Source organism: Rhamphochromis longiceps, linkage group LG8, assembly GCF_057381845.1.
Source record: "Rhamphochromis longiceps isolate RC_006_pf linkage group LG8, R_longiceps_female_GT1.1, whole genome shotgun sequence".
In the NCBI taxonomy this organism is placed as follows: domain Eukaryota; kingdom Metazoa; phylum Chordata; class Actinopteri; order Cichliformes; family Cichlidae; genus Rhamphochromis; species Rhamphochromis longiceps.
Genome location: NC_140564.1, coordinates 26,343,150 through 26,364,379, shown reverse-complemented (window position 1 = coordinate 26,364,379; position 21,230 = coordinate 26,343,150). Strand labels below are relative to the sequence as shown.

General features: G+C 38.8%; 1 protein-coding gene across 3 annotated transcripts in view; it reads left to right on the top strand.

Annotated features, from left to right (window-relative positions):
* The first annotated feature begins 906 nt into the window (after window positions 1-906).
* opn4b (opsin 4b) overlaps window positions 907-21,230 on the top strand; it is a 37,044-nt gene continuing 16,720 nt past the window's right edge. For all 3 annotated transcript variants that reach the window (XM_085416757.1, XM_085416756.1, XM_085416758.1), the window contains exons 1-6: window positions 907-1,248; window positions 7,950-8,086; window positions 8,224-8,357; window positions 16,686-16,889; window positions 18,920-19,091; window positions 19,325-19,486. In XM_085416757.1, the coding sequence (XP_085272883.1) occupies window positions 1,126-1,248; window positions 7,950-8,086; window positions 8,224-8,357; window positions 16,686-16,889; window positions 18,920-19,091; window positions 19,325-19,486 (932 nt within the window). In that variant the 5' untranslated portion in view covers window positions 907-1,125. The remainder of the gene's footprint in view (window positions 1,249-7,949; window positions 8,087-8,223; window positions 8,358-16,685; window positions 16,890-18,919; window positions 19,092-19,324; window positions 19,487-21,230) is intronic.

Below are 21,230 nucleotides of genomic sequence, written 5' to 3'. Positions count from 1 at the left end.
AAACAAAAAAATATAGCTTTATAGCAAAATAAAGCTAAAAGGCTTCAATGAAGAGACTTTGAAGCAACTGCAGAGCAAGCCTCCAATCGCTTTCTTTATAAAATTGCAATTTACAAATATTTCTTGAAACAATGATCTGTAAGTCATAGCTAAGTAGGCTAATGATAGCAATACACCTCCTTAGTTCACTATTTCCCAAGTGCACAGGAATGTGCTTACAGGAAACCAACCAGCCAGTAAATCCAAACAATTCCAAGTGTGATTCACAGTAGGATTGGACACAAAATGAGAAGATTAAGAGGCAGTCCCAAAATCTCTTTAAGTCATCATATTTCTTTAATACTTCATTTTTGTGTGTTTTTTTTACTTCACTTCCTTTACAAGTACAACATTAGAATGAAAATCTAACAAGATCAACTCAAATACATTTTTCTTTTCCTCATCGATTAATGTATCCCTTCATTCTTTAGTGTTTGCAATTGGGTCATTCACAATGAATCATTTCTCAGCAACGCAATAAATACAGATTTTTACTTAATGTTACCTAAATGCATGTATTTTGCGAGCTGTAGCTAGCCAACATAAAACTTGGTTCTCCCCAACAAGAAAAGCAATAAATGACCATTCAATGCCATATGTGGAGGAGGCAGCTAACAATCTAGTGAATAATTCTTCTTTTTGTTTTTTCTTACTTTAACTCTTACCAGTAGGAACGACATATAATAATTCCAACCCAGGAGGGAGTAGGAAGAGAAGCTGTGCAAACAGGCAAATCTGGAGAAACACTACTTCACTCATTCCTCGAAGTTAAATAAACAAACAAAAACTAAAGCCCGCTTGTGTTCCTGTACATATGCAGACCCACTGACACACTCCGAGGCAATCCCGGGAAGGGATTGGGCGAGACACACGCACAGATAGAGAGAGAGCAGGTCTTTCCCACCCTATCAACAGCTGCTGTACTAACAGCACATTTCTGTTAGAGTGGGATATGAAAGCAGGGTAGGAATAATGACTGGCCACTTAGACTCTTAGACCACCTCATATATAGAATCAGCAGTTGACAATTCCACTTTATCACACACACACATCTTTATTTTTTCCATTAACCACCTTGGATCTTTAATGGATTCTAAGCTCCTAATTGGACCGGTGTTCCCGACACCGGACCCGACTTCCCGTACACCCTGGAATATCACCTCCATCAGCCCTCGCCGGCCCATGGAGCTTTCATCGATGGCTACAACTGTAAGTATCGCGCTACAACTCTTGATTTCTCCTTTCTTGTTTAAATGACTATCCCTCGACTGTACTGGAGAGCCCCTGCGCGTTGCATCGATGCGTAAAGGAGGCGAAAATGTGAACCAACCCACCCAAATGGGGAAAAAACGGGCAAAGGAACTCGCTATTTTTTTCATTCAGAAAACGTGAGATGTTTGAGAGTGAGAGTGCGCGAGGTGTCACCTCTCTGTGAATGAATGAATCGCGGCATCCTCCCCATGCATGCGTATCTGCGCTCTGTTCATTCAGCGCGGGACCTGAATGAAAGCAGGAGCGCAGCGCAAATCCCGTCATCACCGGTGGTTCTCTGGCTTGCTCCGCTGAGGCTGTAAAGAGATGCTGTGGGTGTATTTAGGGTTTAACTTCTGTGGTGAGAGCGCGAATCAATTTTAACCTGCTCCTCGTGTAGTTTTCTTATAATAGTCCTCATATACCAGTTTGCAGGGACATCATCCACTTTGTTGTGATATTTTGATACCATGGTAGCATTTACAGGATATTGTTTTATTGTGATATTATACAGAAAAGAGTTACTCAATAAGGCCCATTTAATAGTTGTTTTTCTCTTTCTCTGTGACCCAAGAATTAATGTGTAAGACTCACAGGCTGGTACCCCAAGGTCGAAAATACCACAGAGACGAGACCACTTCCTTACTCCCATCCTCCCTTCTTTATCTCTTAGAAAAAGGCTCGTTAAAGGCCAGGTGGTTTGTTTCAGAATTCACTAATGAAAGAACTCTGTATTCTATGTCTAGGAGTGTATTTTGCTGGGATGATCATAAATTGTAGCTGAACTGATAAACTACACACAGGATACTTCTTTGCTCACAAGGCAGGAAGACGTTTCCTTATTTGGTCTGTACCGGTTTGAACTGGGAAAGCTGACACACGAACCTTTTTTTCCTCTATATAAGCTGTTATGTACTAAATAAACCTTTGAGTCGATTGGGAAGGCAACCTAAAGCAGTCTCTGTTTTCTTGTTCTCCCAAGCTGCTCCCGAGCTCGTACTAACACGCTGAATGGCATATCTGAGTGTTACTTTAAATAATTAGGAATCTTATAAGGAAAGGACAGAACTCTGCTTATCGCTCGTGCCTTGGAGGGAAAACCGGGATGGACATTTTTTCCTTCACACTTAATAACTAATAACAGTTCTTTAATATTCCAGGTGACTTAACGTAACTTTACTGTTTTTTTGGTTTTTTTTTTTTTTGTAAATTCTGTCCGCACAGAGGCACATGGAAACAAACCGATAAGTGATTTTAATTGTTTTCTTGTAATTGCTTTAGAAATTTGTTTTAAAGTCGTCCACACCTCTGTTACCTTATTTACAGTTATTTTCAAGCTGGAAAGCATTACCCAGCCTCAAGTATATATCAGATTCTATTTCTCTTTGTCTCCCTCTCTGATTCAGAGTAGGATTAGTTTACCCACCGCATCCAAAAAATCCCAAACAGATCTGTAGCATCGTGATCGTCTAGACGATCTGTGTGTACTGAATATAGAACACAAGATACTGTTTAACTTTGCCCCACATGAGCCCATTTTGACCTTGACTAAGAATGATTTATAAAAGGAGATTTAAAGATGTACTGAGAAACACATGGGTGAAGTGATACACTGGATGTAGTTCAACAAGTGGGAATGGTATAGTTTGGATTCTGAATTTGAAGCTCAGACTTGCAGCTTTTAACCACTGTATTTATGTGGTCTGGTGTTCACGGGAGTGCTGGGAAAAGCTGATAACAGAGCCGTGCCTGGGGGTAGCTTCTGGAGAAACAGATGGGATCTTCTGATCAACCTTTTCTCTGCCAACATGCTGATAGGCTGATTAACAACTTGCTCTTGAGGTGTGGCAGATTCAGTGAGCAGAGAATCAGCTGAGCAGTTACTGCAGCATTTATCAATCCCGTTAAGCCTCAGAACAACTGAAGAAAAAAAGGCTATTACCACTTAAAAGAGATAGAATAGGCTGCTGGATTGCAGTTACTGATTATTTGTTTATGTTTGCATTCAGTAGATATGGGAGTGACAGGACATGATTAAAGTTAAGTCAACTAAGCCCTAGAATAAATCCAGAATATGAGGTTTTAATTGTGCAAATATACAACCTTAACATATTTTTTAAAAACTGGATGGACGTTCCTTGCAGCAGCCTGTTGGTCAGTTGTGGTTGTGAATGTCCAACACACATCAGTGCACTAACATCAACACAAAACAAAATCCAATAACTAATTTTCTTAGATGATCTTTTATTAATTCCTGACAACCAGATTTCACCCAGATATTTTACTCACAGAAAAAATCTTTTAAGGGATTATGCCAATATTGTTTTTCTGAACTGCTAAACAAAAGCATCAAAGGTGCTTGATTAAAGATGAACTTATAGTATTGAACTGACTATAAGATCCTCTTTAAATATAAGAGATGGTTCCTATTTCCTAATATGTGCAGAAGTCTATAGCTCACTGATATCTGAGTGGCTACAGAATTGTTTTTAATAAAAACATAGAATCTCCTGCAGTTATGTTTATCATATATGGCTGCATCAGAGGGATGTTGATTTAATAATTTTTGCACACAGATTCATCAGTGCCTGTGCATGTGTGTGGGGAAGATACTGAGCTTGAAAACTCTTTATGTTTACAGAAATTTAAAAGGGACCTACAGTGCTTTTTCTTATTTTCGTCAGTACTGACTGTTACAACTTCACATTTTCAAATTAAACAAATCTTCAAAATTGAGGTTAGCATTTGTAAGTAATCGGTGTGAGCCAAAAGCTCATGCTTCAGAGCTCAGTTTTTTCTACTCTTCGCTCATTGTCAAAGAGAGGGGATATCCCTAATATGGTCATCTGGAGCACACAGCTCTGTCTGTGAGCACAGCAGCTCCACCCACCTGCTGTTCAAACATTTTGTTTGTATGGAGCGCCCAATCAGAATAAAACAAATACTGATATAAATATGAGCATCTATGTTCTTCTTATTTTTATTATTATTAAAAACAAAAGAAATGTCTTAATTTCATTCAGATTCAACTCCTATAATTTTTCTTCTTCGTGTTCCTCTTCTTCGATGTCTCTCACAATCTCATATATCCCTTATCTTAATTTTATGCTTCACTTCATTTATTTTTCTTTGCCTGTCTTATCTCACTGTTCATTAAACAGTCACTAGACCACTACATTTGTATTAGCTGTTTTTCAGCGATGAGGAAAAACTCAGCGATGCTGGTGCGTCTGGCTTTAGTATGCGTTCACAGACATATTAACTATCAAGAGTATAAAGATAACATTTTAGTCTGTAAGTCTCGTAGGAAAATGCATAGAGGACGAGGAGCCTTCCGTGCTATGCAGCTCGCTGTTTCCTTCCTTCCTCGTCGTCATGTGATCGGCATTAATCTGGTCCTAAGCTGCTCAAACTGGGAGAATGGTGACATCAGAGGACATCAGAGGGAAAGAAAGGAGTGATTGAGAGATTTGTAGGAAAAGTCAGGAAGGTGAGAAATTGTGCAAATTGGGAATCATCAGTGGCCATGGAGGAGAAGCAGATCCAGCAGAGAAAAACTGAACTGTGTTATCCAACGCATCCCTCATGACAGCATCATGCATGCATGCAAACTTCATTTTCCACCACATTTTCACTCATTAGCCTCCATAACTGTGCCTCAATTTTCTGTTCCTCCATTTAAAAACAAGAGCTTGTGACTCTGCAAAAAACCAAACAAAAAACAGCTGAAACGGATGTCAAATAAGCAGAAAAAAACAGATGCACACTTAAATGTGGCATCCAGGATTAATGAAAAAGATATGCGTGTTCCAGTTGACCGGTAGGGCAGCTAAGGAAGATTTAGTTCAGCAGAGCTAGTTCTGGGGACCGTGTGCATATGTGTGTGGGTGGGTGTGCATCTGTCTAAAAGAAACACAGGGAGAGTCAAAAGGGAAGTGTTCATGCAGGCGGGTGTGTAAGGATTTCTGATATGAATTCTGAAGTGGAGCTGTGTGCTCTCAGGTGAAACAGCATCTCAGAAAAAATAAGGTGCTGTCAAATGAAAACCTTTCATTAACACACAACTTCTTCTTCTGAGGTAAAAAAAAAAAACAACCCAACAACAAAAACCCCCCAAAACCCAACCTTGGTTTATTTCAGTTCATTTAAAATGGCAAGTGGTTGAATATAACTAAGTGCATCTTTTAGGGATAAATTTGTGGCACTTTCTTTAAATTGATTCTTTGTATTTGACTTTAAACCTTAGGACTCAATGTAATGTATTTTAATATAGATAAAAGGGCTTCTTGTACAAAACTGCACAAATTCTGCAGCCCTGCTGAATGTTAGCAACTGTAACAAGATTGCGTCTCGTTAAAAGTGCATCCAGTTTTGAAGATGCACTGACAAATTTGCCTGCTAATAAGTGCAAATGCAATGTTATCAGTTAAGGTACTTAGTACTGACCAAATCATAGCCAACCTTGGCATGAACTGAATCATGGATTTGACCAAAACTGCTTTTCCACCCATTTTTAGTCTAGTCCACGTAGCTGACCATTTTCAGAGGAATACATTTTATTTTTTTAAAGTCATTTAGCACTGACCTATGGATTATTTAAGAAAGAAAGAAAGGCACTTAACTCACGTTTTACACACACACACACACACACACACACACACACACACACACACACACACACACACACACACACACACACTATCAGGTTGAATCTGTCATAAATAGCAAAGATATAGTAATTTGTGTCATGGCCTGTGATTCAGCCATTTTAGGTTCTTAGTTTCAGTTCTTGATTATATTAAAGTTCAATAAGGAGCGATCAATAGAAGAAACTGAACATGATTTATTGATATACAGAATTCAATTAAGGTATTTGTTGATTAAACTCTGATGGCCCATCATAGCAAAACAGAATCCCAACAGTCATATCAATTAGGGCAGGACCCCCGTGTCAAGTTTACCTTTGTGTCCAAGTTTTTTGATTTAATTGTTGTTACTCACTTCCTGTTTCACGTTGCTGTCTAGTTTTCTTGTGTATTGTATTCAGTCTCACATTTTCCCCTGAGACTGTGCTGATTGTGTGCACCTGTGTCTTCCCCTCAGCTGTGGTTCATTCCCTTGATTGGCTCTTTGTGTGTGACAACTACATCATCCTTTAGTCCTTTATTTAGTCCTTTGTTAAGTCATCTGTTTAGTCTCCCAGTGTGCTACTTTGGGTCACTTTTCTTGCTGGATTTATAGGAGTTTATGTGTTTATGGACTTCGTTATTGAACTTTTATCCACCAATGAAGGTGTGCTTTTTGTTTATTCCACCTGTCTCCTATGTCTGCATTTGGTTCCTTAACCTGCAAACGGTAACAGTTCAACAGGCATAAAATTTTATTTTTGCACAAGAAAAGTAATTCCCTTTTGGTGCATATGTCAGCATGGTGTGCAGTGTGTCTTTAAAGAATGAAGGCAGCTAGAGAAGTGGAGTACAAAAGAACAACAAGAAGAAGAAAAAACTATCTACAGCAGGTGAACAGCATCTAAAAGTCACGTTCTTAAGAAATAGAAATAGGAAAAACATCTAGCAAGGACTTAACAGCGGATATCTGGCCCCTCAGCTGATCCATCTACTGTTCACTGAAGCCTCACCAGAAATGGTTTCAGTAAAAGGGAAGCAGTCCATCTTTAAAAGAGATAAAGGGAGAAAAGATGGAGATATGCCAAACTACATAAGAACTGGACTGAAAAATAGTGGCAACACTGACTTTTTATCAATAAAAATCAACAATTTGAACAGATGTTTAGTCCAAATTGTTGCCAATATGTACACTGAGTGTCTGCAGCCATATGTAAAACACGCTGGAAGCTCTGTCATGGTGTGTGGCTGCATTTCAATCAGTGGTGTTGGGGATCTTTGTCAAAATCTATGTAATTGTGAACAAAAAAAGGGTACAGCAACATTTTGATCAACCATGCAATACGATTTGGAAAGAAGTGTTGTGGCTTCATTTTTTTAACATGACAATGACTTTCTACCAATGCAGTAAAAGTATACCTGGATAAAGAAAAAGAAACACACATACACACACACACACACACACACACAATAGAACACTATCAGTCAAGCATGGCCACCTCAGAGCCCCGACCTAAACATTTTTGAAGCATTGTGGGATCGTCTTGACAGAGAATGGAACAAAAGGCAGCCAACATCCAAAGAAGAGCTTTGTCCTTCAAGTAACCTTGACAACTGTTCGTGAAGACTTCTTAAAGAAATGAAAAGAAAACTTTAAAGATTTCAGCCTGTGTTTAAAAATGTAGGTGGTCGTACCAAAAATGTATTTCGCACATTTTGTGCCCATTTCCTCCTTTCTAGCAATTTTTTTTTTTTAAATGAGGGGTGGCTCAAGACCTACTGTATACATAGTTGTCTATATTAATTACAGCTGAATAACAGCTTAAGCCCATTTTTTACATGAGTATTTGTTTTGTTTTCCTTTCCACTGCAAGCTTCTATTCCTCTCCATTTAAGATTTAATGAGATTTAAATCATCCCAATTACTACAATAATTATTATTTTCCTTTTCTTTTTCAGTTTTTCTTTAGATTTTGAATTCTTCACTGTCCTTTCATGAATTAAAAGCAATTGCTTCCTGTTGTCCTGTTGCAGGGTTCCATGGTCAGAGACTACCCATTTCCAACCGTAGATGTTCCAGACCACGCTCACTACACTATTGGTGTTGTCATCCTTGCTGTAGGCATCACAGGCTTGCTGGGAAACTTCCTGGTCATATATGCTTTTTGCAGGTATTTCTTTTCTGCTTATGTGACTGATTTAAATGAATGTCCCACAGTTACTTTTGCATATCTCTCTGATAATAGAATATGTTGTGACTTATTTATTCCCAGTTCATTAAGCATGACAGCTTTATGTTTGTATGCAGGAGCCGAAGCCTGAGGACACCATCCAACATTTTCATTATTAATCTGGCAGTCACAGACTTCCTCATGTGTCTCACGCAGACGCCCATCTTCTTCATCAACAGCATGCACAAACACTGGATCTTTGGGAAGAAAGGTGCAACACTGTGCACATACAAAGCTTAACATTTTTAACTCAATTACGTAACATGTTGCACTTACAGACTTTACAGACTTTAAACAGTCTTTTATATGTGCAGGCACACACACTTTGAATTCCACCTGTAACTTTAACCTTTTCATTGTGACATACAGTTCAGTGAATGTTCTCACACAGATACACACACAGAAACACAGCTGTCACCCCGTATGATTGCTTTTCTGTCACAGTTTAAAATAAAAAACACTGTGCAGTAGGGTTACTCATAATCAGATGTGCAGGATGATAGCGTGTTTTACATGAATGCATTCGGAGGGAGGTATCATTCATGAGCAGATGTCGTATTGAGAGGTTTTTAAAGAGGCAACACACTCCACTGATCAAACACTGGTAGTCGAGGCGCCTTCAGGAGGTGTCCTGACCTTGATGAAGACAGCCAATGGCTGTCAGAGCTGGAGCTCAAGTCTCAGCGGTGGTTACTGCAGGGGGGCGTTTGCTTCCTTTTTTTTAAATTCTAGCCTTGGCCATCCTCCTACCCAGTTATCCTTTGTAAAAGACAGAACAAGATTCAGATTATGAAATGAAAAAATAAAGCAAGTAAACCGGGTGAGTCTTGCAATTTATGTGTGTTTTTTTTAAGGTGCAGTAAGTCATTTTTTAAGATAATTTCACGTGAATAGAATATCCATGTAAAATTAAACCTAATGTGTTCTAAAATAAAATAAAATGAATCCATTAAAAATACATATGAGTGAGCACCTGTTTGTTGAAGCCAAATCATTGCCCCATCATCTTAAATATAGTGAGGTGGACATTTTTTGGTAATAATGTTTTATGTATGTGGCTAGAGAATCGAGCACATACATTGAACACTTAATACGTTTATTTTATTTTAAAGATTACAGATAGCTCTGTTAAACTGTATATGAGTTTTTGACATTTTTACATGTATAGTTTCATCATCGCTTTCTCATCACGGTTATTTCCTCCCCCACCATTGCACTCTCTTCTTCCTCATCCTCTTTCTCGTCAGCTTAAGCCTCATCTCTTGAATTTAAATCAGGGTTTTAAGACATGACAATGTGCATGAACATGCTTATTTGTTCTCAATATTTTTGCAATTACATATTGTCAGCAGAAAGCTAACAACAAGCCAGCTAAACAACAACAGCTGGTTATAAGCTAAAGAAAATATAAAAGCTAATGTTAGGCTTGAGTGTCCCAAAGATTACATTTTTCATCTGATAAACACATAAATAATTTTATTACATTCTCACATCATTGAGAGTTTATTTGCTGCAAGCCAGAGTCCATCAATTTTAGATCCACTTCAAAGAAAGCTGGCTAACAGTGTCAAATATACTCAACAACTCATCTCAGGATTGGTGTCACTGGTCAGAAGTGAGCTTCACTGATACATCAGCTCATATCAGATTGCTTTCAAAAGGTTTTATAGTCTCCTCTGAAGTAAATATACCGGAACACATATTGATAGCTGAAGTAAACAGTGGCCCAAAAACCTACACTCACTGCAGATGAACAATGGCTAGAGGTGTTTGTCCCACAGCAGACACAGTAGCTAAGATTATGCATTTGACCTGGGAGAGGTAAGAAAGCTGTTTTTATTTTGGGTGCAATCTGTAATGTACTGACATCTAGTGGCAAGATGTTACACACTGTACCTTTAAACAAAATCTCAATACATTAATTAATAATGGGATTTTTCTGTTGTGCCTTAGGGCAGATGCATGACAGATGTAATTGGGAGAGGTTAAATTAATACATGGAGTACATTTATTAATAGCGTTAGGGTTAGCCCGAATTGTAATCTGTTGTTTGCAAGCTGCATGCGGCTCTTTAGCTGTTAAAGAGCCATGGGTTGCCAACCTCTGCTCTAGGGATTCTGTGAGTGGCAGTTTTAGGAGGTTAGGTGGATGATCTGTCAGTCTGTCTATTGCAGGGACATTGATTTTCCTCAAAGAATAAACTTTAGTGACCATCTGGTTTCTTCAGTTCAGGCAACAATTATACACAATGAAATGATGTCATCTATTAATTCATTTTCTTAATCGCTTGTCAGGGTAGCAATGTGGTACCCTGCCCATCCTGGGCTGAGAGGCAGGGTACTCCCTGGACAGCTCACTAGTCTATCACTAAGAAAGATCTAAGATAGAGACACAGAGTAACCAATGTGTCTAACAAGCAGGAGGAACCCACACAGGCCCATGGATAATGTGACCCCAGCCAGCTGCTGGATTTAAATCCAGGACCTGCTTGCTGTGAGGCAAACACTGCCCCACTGATGAAATGATGTCACATAGATTTGATTTGATTTACTAGAAGACCACAGAGGTTGAAGTTACCCATATTATTCCAGTATGTTTATATTTGACACACATTTATTGACAAGCTTTCAAATGCAACATTCAAAATGTTAGAAACAATAGCACATTTAATTTCTTGCACACGATAACATGCTGAGTGTTTGCCACTAAGCAAACCACAAGTCTTCAATGTTGTTTGGACAGATGATACCAAAGTAATGATGTTTGGTCATAACAGTTAACAGTCAGCACCAGTAACCAGACTGAAGTGTTGTGGCAGAACCTTAAGAGAGCAGTGAATAGACAAATGCAAACCCCATGAAAACAAACGGGCTAAAATTCCTTACCAGCGATGTGAGAGATTAATAAAGTTATACAGAAAACAATCACTTCAAGTTATTGCTGTTAAAGGTGTTTCAGCTAATTCATGGGGTGTTCTTGGTTTTTCACAAGATTGTAGGAGACCACCTACTTGTGTCAGTCAATAGATCGATAACATTCAAACTGGGTGGTATTTTTAACACATTTACCCACAAGTGTGGGTGTAGAGTCGCTATAGTTTAGGGCTATGTAGCTATAACCTGAAGTTTAAAACTGCTTCACAAAGACTGATCCTATACAGCTATCAAGGCTTTTCAGTTTCTTGTTATCGATTTAATAGCTTTTACTGGTGTTTGTGACATGTTTTTATACATGAATGAATGAATGAATCCAGGGGCTTAAATATGAGAAATATGAAAAATGTGACTGATGGTATATTTTGATTTGAGTATCCTGTGATATAAATAAGCTGCTAGGGGAAAAAAATCAAATGAAAACAAGAAGAGCAAATGAAGTGAAACTCAAAGCAAGCAGGTTTTACATTTGATGGACTGTTGGCTGGTTGTTAGAGTGAATTGTTGTCTGTCTCTCTGTGTGGAAACCTTATGATTGACTGATGGGTGTTCCTTGGCTATCGCCCAGTATCAGCAGGGATTGGCTACTGTACACCTGCAACATTATTTGGTGAAGCGACAAAGAAAATGGATAAAGATAAAGTGTCACAAGATGCCATAATTAAATGAGCTCCAGCCAAATTCCAAACACTGCAAAACATTTTAGATATCATAGATTATTCAGCATTTAAAATTGTTGAATGTATTTATTTGTCCACCTTGGTTCTAATGAATCTGATGCTTTCACATGCCATACTTTTTCTTCTTCTGGATATTCACTGGACGTTGTAGTTTAACTTATCTACCATATGCAAATGACAATTTTTATTATTTTGTTTTTAGATTTAAATGTCGGTTTTTATTGCATATTTCCACATTTTGCATAAAAACAATCTCATAAATTTTTTCCCCTCTTATAAAGCATTTGGACTTCACTATGCTCTCAGCATTGTTGTTACAGCAAATGCCTCAGGACTTAAAAATATTGTTCTTCTTCAGAAAACATCTGCTGTTTATTGTGAACCAGTCTGGAATTTATTAGCTTCAGCATTTGGCTTTTGAACACACGCACACACACAGATGTGTTGATGTACACTATATTAAACTGCCTTAATCGCCTGCATTTGTTTGAGTTTCATCACAAAGCCAACACAGAGTTTGTCATATGCTTGGACTTGATGTTGTGATTATATGACGTGTGACAGGTCAATGGTAATTACAAAACTACAGCCTGGAGGAAAAACAGCTGATGAAATGATGAGTGAATGCTTGTCGTTTGTCATGCGTGTCATCTGCATGAATATATTTCCACAAGTGTATCTATTAGATTTCCTCATGGATACATTAAGTGTAAATATGCCAACAATGTGTCTCTCTAAAAAAAGACAGCATGTTAAAATATTCTGACACATTTTTCATTATATAAACATTAGGTTTCACACTCCCTGCTTTCTATTTCCCTCACATTTTCTCTCATTTCTAATTCACCACATACACTTGTCTGCAAATGATGTTAAGTGTAATCGCTAACCTAGAGCTCTTTTCCAGCATTTCATATCTCATTTATCTCATTATACTTCGAAATGTAGCATGAAATTAAGTGCCAATCAAATTATTTAAATAAACTGTTTTGGGTCTTTTTTTACCGTGATAATTGAAAAAAAAAAGGATCGAAAAACTATGAATTTCATGCTAACGCTGCATGTGACAACAAACTGTACATAATAGATGGAAATAGCCATCATGATGTCAACCACCTGTTTGTGAGGTTCCCTTACTACCTACTGCTGCTTGTGTTGGTATCCACTTGTTAGTCATAGCGACCCTTAAGACATTCCTTATCTTTCACCTGCTCCATCACCAATCAATCACCTGCCTCCATCTCACCCTATTCCTTCATACGCTCTGTACGTCCTCCTTCACAACATCCAAAAACCTTCCCTGTGCTCTTCCTTTTTTCCTCCAGCCTGGCGCTCTTTAATGCCCGATCTTTGACGAATAAATCGTTTGTGCTTAACGATTTTATTGTTTCTAAAAATCTGGACTTCCTGTTCTTGACTGAGACCTGGCAACGGGGGTCGGATTATTCGTCTACTATTGAAATGTGCCCAAATGGCTTCTCTGTCATTAGCCAGCCTCGAGGATCTGGTCGTGGAGGAGGCCTCGCGGTGGCATATCGGAGCCGTTTTAACTGCCGTTCAGTGAAAGTTGGACACTTTCTGTCTTTTGAACTGCAGCTCATCAAAATTGGAAAGAAGGATCCTTTTTACTGTGCGTTGGTCTATCGCCCTCCTGGCCCAAACAACTCGTTTTTAGCCGAGTTTAGTGATTTTCTGTCCTCTACTATGAGGTTGTCTAAATTGCTTCTTGTGGGAGATTTTAATATACATATTGATGATGAGTCCGACCTCTTTGCTAGGAGTTTTACCAGTATCATGGACTCTTTTCATTTTATCCAACATGTATCTGGCCCCACACATAACAAAGGCCATACACTGGACCTTGTTTTTTCTTTGGGTCTGAATATTGATTATATCTGTTCTAAGGACATTTTTATTTCTGACCATTATTGTGTCTTTTTTAATATGTCTTTTTATGAGCCTATGTCTCCTGTTCATCGGACAGTTATTTCCCGCACTTTAGACTCCTCCACAGCACAGAAGTTCTCTGATGTTTTTAATTTAACATTATCCCCACAAAACGATGTTGATTTTTCTATAGATCTATTCAATTATCATTGTCTTTCGATCTTAGATGAAATCTGTCCGATTAAAATGAGACCTGTGCCTGTTTCCAAGTCTGTACCCTGGTTAAATGACAACATTCGTCTTATAAAACGTAATTGTCGTAAAACTGAGCGGTTATGGAGGAAAACTCACTTAAATGTTCATCTCCTTCATTTAAAGGATCTTTTAGCCTTCTTTAACAATGCTATTAGAGTTGCGAGGGCTGCTTACTTTTCTCAGTTGGTTGCAAGGAGCAGAGGTAATCCTAAAGTTTTATTTGATACTATTACTAATATTATTACTCCTGCTCCACCTGCTGCTATTATTTCTTCTGTTGAAGATTGTGAAACTTTTCTTGCTTTCTTTTTAGAAAAAATTAGCAACATAAGGAAAAACCTGTCTTTTTCAGCGTCTGCGCTGTCTGTTCCCACGCCAGCTCGGCCTGTTGTTTTAGAAGGTTTTTCACCTGTTTCACTACCAGAGCTGGGAAAAATAGTTAGTGCAACAAAATTATCCTCTTGCTCTCTTGATTTTTTACCTGCATCATTATTTAAAAATGTCTTTTACTCTACTGGTCCCTGTATTCTTACTATAATTAATACCTCCTTGGCCTCGGGCATAGTCCCTGCCTATTTTAAAACTGCTGTTATACATCCCTTGTTAAAAAAGCCTATGCTGGACCCATCTCTCACTAGCAATTATAGACCGATCTCAAAAATTCCGTTAATTGCTAAGATTCTAGAGAAGATCGTGGCTAAGCAGCTTACAGCAGTTTTAGATAAATATAGTATTTTCGACAAATTTCAATCTGGCTTTCGTAAAGTTCATTCCACTGAAACAGCCCTTCTTAGAGTTTCTAATGACATTTTGTTACAAAGCGATGCAGGTAAATGTTCTGTTCTCTTAATGTTGGATCTTACGTCGGCCTTTGATACTGTTGACCACTATATTTTACTTAACAGGCTGAAACACTGGGTTGGTGTCTCTGGGACTGCATTGAAATGGTTCTCCTCGTATCTCTCTGAACGATATTCTTCTGTGGCAGTTTCTAAGTATAGATCATCTTCTGCGTCCCTGTCTTTTGGTGTGCCACAAGGCTCTGTGCTAGGGCCATTACTGTTTCTAGTTTATTTACTCCCTCTCCAGCACATTTTGAGCCCTTTTGAGGATATTTGTTACCATTGTTATGCAGACGATATCCAACTCTATATATCTTTTAAACCGGAAGAGGCTTCTAAGCTGCGGCTTTTAAATGTGTGCTTGGAAACCATTAAAGGCTGGATGGCTGAAAACTTCCTCCAACTAAATGAAAGTAAAACCGAAGTCCTCTTATGTGCCCCAGATAGACATATACCCAGTATAATAAATGCTCTTGGTCCTCTTTCAACATTTGTAAAACCATCTGTCAGGAACTTAGGGATTATCCTTGATCCTGCTCTTACGTTAGATAGTCATGTTAAATCTCTTGTTCGGTCTTGCTTTTATCATTTAAGAAATATTTCTAAATTGAGCTCTATTATATCCTATACCGAACTGGAGATTGTTATTCATGCTTTTATCTCTTCACGACTGGACTATTGCAATTCCCTGTTTACTTGTTTAAATAAAGGTTCTTTGGAGCGTCTGCAGATCGTTCAGAATGCTGCAGCAAGACTTTTGACGAAAGCTTCTAAATTTTCACATATAACACCGTTGCTCATGCAGTTACATTGGCTTCCTGTTGAATTTAGAGTCCAGTTTAAGATTTTGGTTTTAACTTTCAAGGCTCTTCAACAACAAGCACCACCATATATTATTGAACTTTTACAGCCCTATGCCCCTAGTAGGTCTCTGAGGTCGAGTAGTCAGGGCTTACTTGTCATTCAGTATACGAGACTGAAAACTAGGGGTGATAGAGCTTTTGCTACTGTGGCCGCCAGACTGTGGAATTCCCTTCCTCAGGACTTACGATCCGCTGATTCATTGATTACTTTTAAAAAACAGCTAAAAACACATCTTTTTAAAACTGCCTTTTGCTAACTTTGTTTGTATTTTGTCTTTTTAATCTGTTATATCTTGTAAAGCACTTTGTGATCTCTATCTAGAAATGTGCTATATAAATAAAATTTTACTTACTTACTTACTTACTTCAAACACGCTGTCTCCTCTTTCTCTTTACTCAGCAGTATCCTAGTTACAACAAGCACCTTGCCGGTCAACAGCACTCGTGTCTGTCATTGCTAACACAATAATGCCTGCATGATAATGGCTATTTTTGATTTGGCAATTATTTTATACCAAATGTTCTTCCTGATGCAACTCTCTCCATTTATTCTGCCTCGAGACCGTCATGGGGAGTACATCTGTTTGCAGCCCTCATGGCTAGGTTGTGATGTGGAAGTTCTTCCTTATAGGGCCTATATAAGATAAAGCACTGTGAAGGAACTTGTGTTGCAAATTGGTGCTATACATTTATAAAAAGGGAACTGAACACTTTACATGTTATGAAGCTGCAGAGCTTTTAGCTCTTTTCCTACTTGTACCATGCTTTTTGGATTATTAATAGCTGGAAATTTCAACAGGGAGCAAGCCTCAAGTGGTAATTGAAGAATGCAGTTTTTGTCACTTGACTCTAAGAAATTCTTACAGTCCAATTGTATAGACTATGAAGCATAGATCTCAAATGGTCAACCAGCAAAAATGTTCCCCTTAGGAATAGAAAGCTAAACCTAACTAAACATTGCAGTTAGAGAGTTAACCACTTTGTCTGCTATCACTGTAGTTTTTACTACAATTATTTGTGATTATACAATCAGATGTGGTCAGTATTAACATGAGCACATGTTGACATTTCCTACCCAGGTTGTGAGCTGTACGCCTTCTGTGGAGCTCTCTTCGGTATCTGCAGTATGATGACACTGATGGTGATTGCAGTGGACCGGTACGTGGTGATCACCAGGCCTCTGGCTTCCCTCGGGGTGATGTCTCGTAAGAAAGCATTCACCACTGTGGCTGTTGCCTGGCTCTATTCAGTGGGCTGGAGTCTGCCGCCCTTCTTTGGCTGGAGTGAGTACAATTTTATTCAGTGACCTGGATGTTTAATAATGATTATCAGTGTGATATAGCGATATAGTTTTTGAATCTCTGTCTAGCTACTTATTTCCAACTGATCTAACTAATGGCAGCATTTGTATTTCCTGATGAAAAGTGTGGCATTATTTCAAAGAGATCTTGGTTTGCCTTTTCAGCACGGAAAAAAATGAACATTTCACGTGAATCATTAAAACACTTGATGGATATGATAGTGGAACAGTTTTACTGAGGCTCTGCAGCCTCACACGTTTTATGGTACCACATTTGCATCTGTTTGTGAAGGTACTCGCATTTGCAGAGTACACACAAAGGGGGATGCTACCAATGCAAATATGCTTGTGTGCAGTCCTCCAAGGACCTGACACCTTAACATTGATTAAGCTATGCGAAGGTTAAACGCTGACTGGTTGAAAAGTGGACCATAACAAGAAAAAGGAGCCGAGTTCAATACAAACAAGAGAAGAATGGGGGAAAAAATTTAAGACAAAAAGTTCAACATGAGAGGCACAGATGGTGGACACTTTCCACTGTTTTTAGCTGTTTCACTATTTTAACTCTTTGCATGTAACTTCTCTGGCTAGGCCCAACAACATCCCAAGCAGAAGTATGGTTGCTTGTGACATTGCCACCTGGTGAGAGTAAACAGCTACAACATGTAGACAATGGTCTGCAAAGCTGTGCGTACCACCACAGAGCTGTGTTTGAGCCATCGCTCTCATATTAGCTTTTGGCTTTTCCTGTACTGTGTTTGATTTAGGGGAGGGGTATTTCTGTCCACATCTTGTTCAAGTATCACAAAGTACAACTCCAGCTGTGAAAGCAACTGCTGCAACCCATGAAGAACAAGTCTACATTATTAAAATCATAGACACTTAAGCTTAGGCCTGTCCAGAAAGTGTGGGAGGACTGATTAAGACAACAAAATACAGCTAGCAATTATGATTGATAGAGGTGTAGGGTAAGAAAAAAAACAAAACAAATAAATGCATACAATAGTAAGCTTTAGACACTTACATAGCCTGTCACAGCATGATGTCGCCTCCACAAAGGACTCCATGGTGGTAGTACATAATGGGTTACATGGCAGCACCATTGAAAGCCTTCTCCCTTTTCTTAATCTCAATAAATCCAAGCTTTTTCTGAAAAGGTTGAAGGTTTTAACTTAAAATCTACAACATGGCTTCTTATTAAGCCTAACCATAACATAACCGTGGCTGGAAATAAAAGTAAACTCGAACGTGTCACTAATACTGATTGATTAAAAATAAAGGTGCTTTTGGACAATGTGCCAGAAACAGTGGAACCACAGGGGAGATGTGTTTGACTTGAATGTGCATTGACTCATTCTTTATCCAGTGCCACCACCACCAGGGAGTGTGTATACCATGGCAAGGCTCTTAATTGATTTTCCATTGGTATGTTATGCATTCTTAAGAAGCTGTGGTCATTTTACAAATTCAAGTCTAGTCTCAGGGAGTGACAATCAATGGAAAGCCCCACAAACAATGCCAAAAAAAACCTCTTCAGGATTTCAAAGAAATATCTCAGTGACTCCAATAAAATACAGTGAGAGAGGATAAATTACATAAACAGTACAAACCAGTAATGCAGCTTAATTCTGTATTCCCTATTTATGCTTTGTTACCTGTATTTCCAAAGGCTATTGGCTCTTTCATTCATTGTCTTCAAGGTTGTTTAGGTGTTTAGCAGTTATAGGATGGATTTCCTTCCATACATCTTATATAAAACAGTGTTTTCTTCCATTTTTCTGTCCACTGAATAGACAAAATAAATCAATGTGGTAAAAGGTTGGCCATATAGTAAACTCCATTCATACAAGACTCACATACTCTACCGGCAGCCCTTTATTGAAGTAGTAGGCACAAACATGTTCAAAATGCAGAAGTATGAAGTCAAAGACTTTTCAGGAGCAAAGAGGCAGGAGAGAAATGTCAGATTTAATGATGTGGAAAATGACCAAAAGAGTTTATGTCCTCCCAAAGGTGCCTACGTCCCGGAGGGTCTGATGACGTCTTGTTCCTGGGACTACATGACGTTCACCCCTTCCGTCCGCTCCTACACCATGCTGCTCTTCACCTTTGTCTTCTTCATCCCTCTCTTTGTCATCATTTTCTGCTATTGCTGTATCTTCAGAGCCATTCGACACACAACGCGGTTGGTACTGTTCATGCACACACGAACATCAACACCATTTATGGCTATTATTCTCGAAGGTCTCCTCCTGTGACACACTCCCACAGCTGTGTGAATATCAACAAGTTAGCCATAAAAATGAATTACAAACGAGGGTCTGTTATCACAGTAAAATTACAATTTATATTATTTATTATAGACGACGGCTTTCGATAACTATTTTTACTGGTGGTGGGCATGTCTGTGCGTCACAGGGCAATAACAAAGATCAACTGCGAGGGGACCAGAGACTCTGCAAAGAGGTTCCATAAAATGAGGAGCGAATGGAAGATGGCTAAAATTGCACTCATCGTCATCCTCCTGTTTGTCATCTCCTGGGCCCCTTATTCCTGCACAGCCCTCACTGCATTTGCTGGGTACGTGCACAAGTGTGTGTGTCAGTGTCTGCTAAAGAGACATCTTTTTTCACAGTCCAGTGACGTCTAAAATTCTCCATTAGGACGAAAAAACCCCAAAGTTGAACACTTTACTCACAATAAAGTACTGAGTTTATGATTGAAGATGCCATTAAAGCTGTTTCAGCCAAAAGCTATTTATCTATGGCTGCGTGGTTTTAGTCGTAACAAGACTGTTAATATTCCTGTAGGAAGTGAACTCCCGTGATGGATTACCTAGAACAGAGTATTCATCAATACACATGCATGACAGAACCAAACCTTTGTTTTTTTAAGTAGATTTGTTCCAAACCACCATATTTCTCTCAATACTTGGTAGACCAATAAGAAACTAGGAAAGGCTGCATACTGGATTGATCAGGTGGACAGTGACACAACTACCTGCTGCCTGTTCTTTTGCGATGGACTGTGCTGCCTGTCCAAGAAGTACCCCATCATTGTCCCAGTGTCACCTGAAGTATAGCCTCCAGCCCACCGTGACCCTGGCTGCCTTGGTAAAACCTCAAAATCCCATCCTTTCGTGAACCTCGGGACCAAAAATGGTCCCGCCCCAAAAGTGCTCTAAAAATGTTATATATCAATATTTTTTTCTACTTTAAATTAGTCAATCTTTTAAAACTACTTCTGCTTAAAATATCCATGTCAAGTTTTAATTATATTTTCATTGTTTTAACCCTTTAAATCCCAGTTTTATTACATGAGCGCCCTGTTTTTTTAGCCCCAAAAAACAAAAAAACTAAATATTTTCCAAAAAAAACATTTGAAGTAATATTTGTTTGTTATTATAATTAGGCCTTTAGATGGACTAAAGATTGGCACCAACAGTCATTTCGATCGCCTTTTATTTTTTTTTCCAGGAGCGCATTTCATAAAATGCACACTATCGACCACGCCCAAAAAGTGCTATAAAAAATTTATATATTAATATTTTATTCCACTTTAAATTAGCCAATCTTTTAGACCTACTTCTCCTTGAAATATTCATGTCAAGTTTTAATTACATTTCGCGGATTTTAACCCTTTATATCCCGGTTTCGTCACATGAGCGCACTGCTTTTTTTGCCCCAAAAACATAAAACATAAAACATAAAATATTTTCCAAAAAAAACATTTGAAGTAATATTTTATTGTTATTATAATTAGGCCTTTAGATGGACAAAAGATTGGCACGAACATTAATTTCGATCCGGTTTTAATTTTTTTTCCAGAAGCCAAAAATGTCCCCAGGCGGCGCTGCTGCTCCTGCTCCCCCGGGGAGGAGTGCCTCTGCCGCGGGTGTGTTTCGCGCAGCGCCGGAGCATATGGTTCGGTTCCCGTGTCTGCAGCACACACTTCCGCTACCACGTGAAAACAAATACGTCATTTCCTGTTGATTAAAAAAAAAAAAAAAAATCAAACGAACCTAAGGGTAGAAAATGGTCCGGAACGAGCAGCGGGCCAAGCTGCTGCTGTACGCGGGAAATTAGTCTGCCTTTTCCGGGTATCTGTCTCGAGCAGGCCGCTGGAGAACATGTGTATGTTCCAGCAGGCGTCACATGTGGAGCAAGGGCGCCACCCGGTGGACAAATAAAAAAATTACAACTCTAAGGCCTGTAGTCCAAAACGAAACCTAAGCCGGAAACCTGACGATCGATTTGACCGTAATTTTTCTGGCGTGAAAAATAGCGTTTATAATGGGTTTCAATGGGGCACAAATCGGCCACGA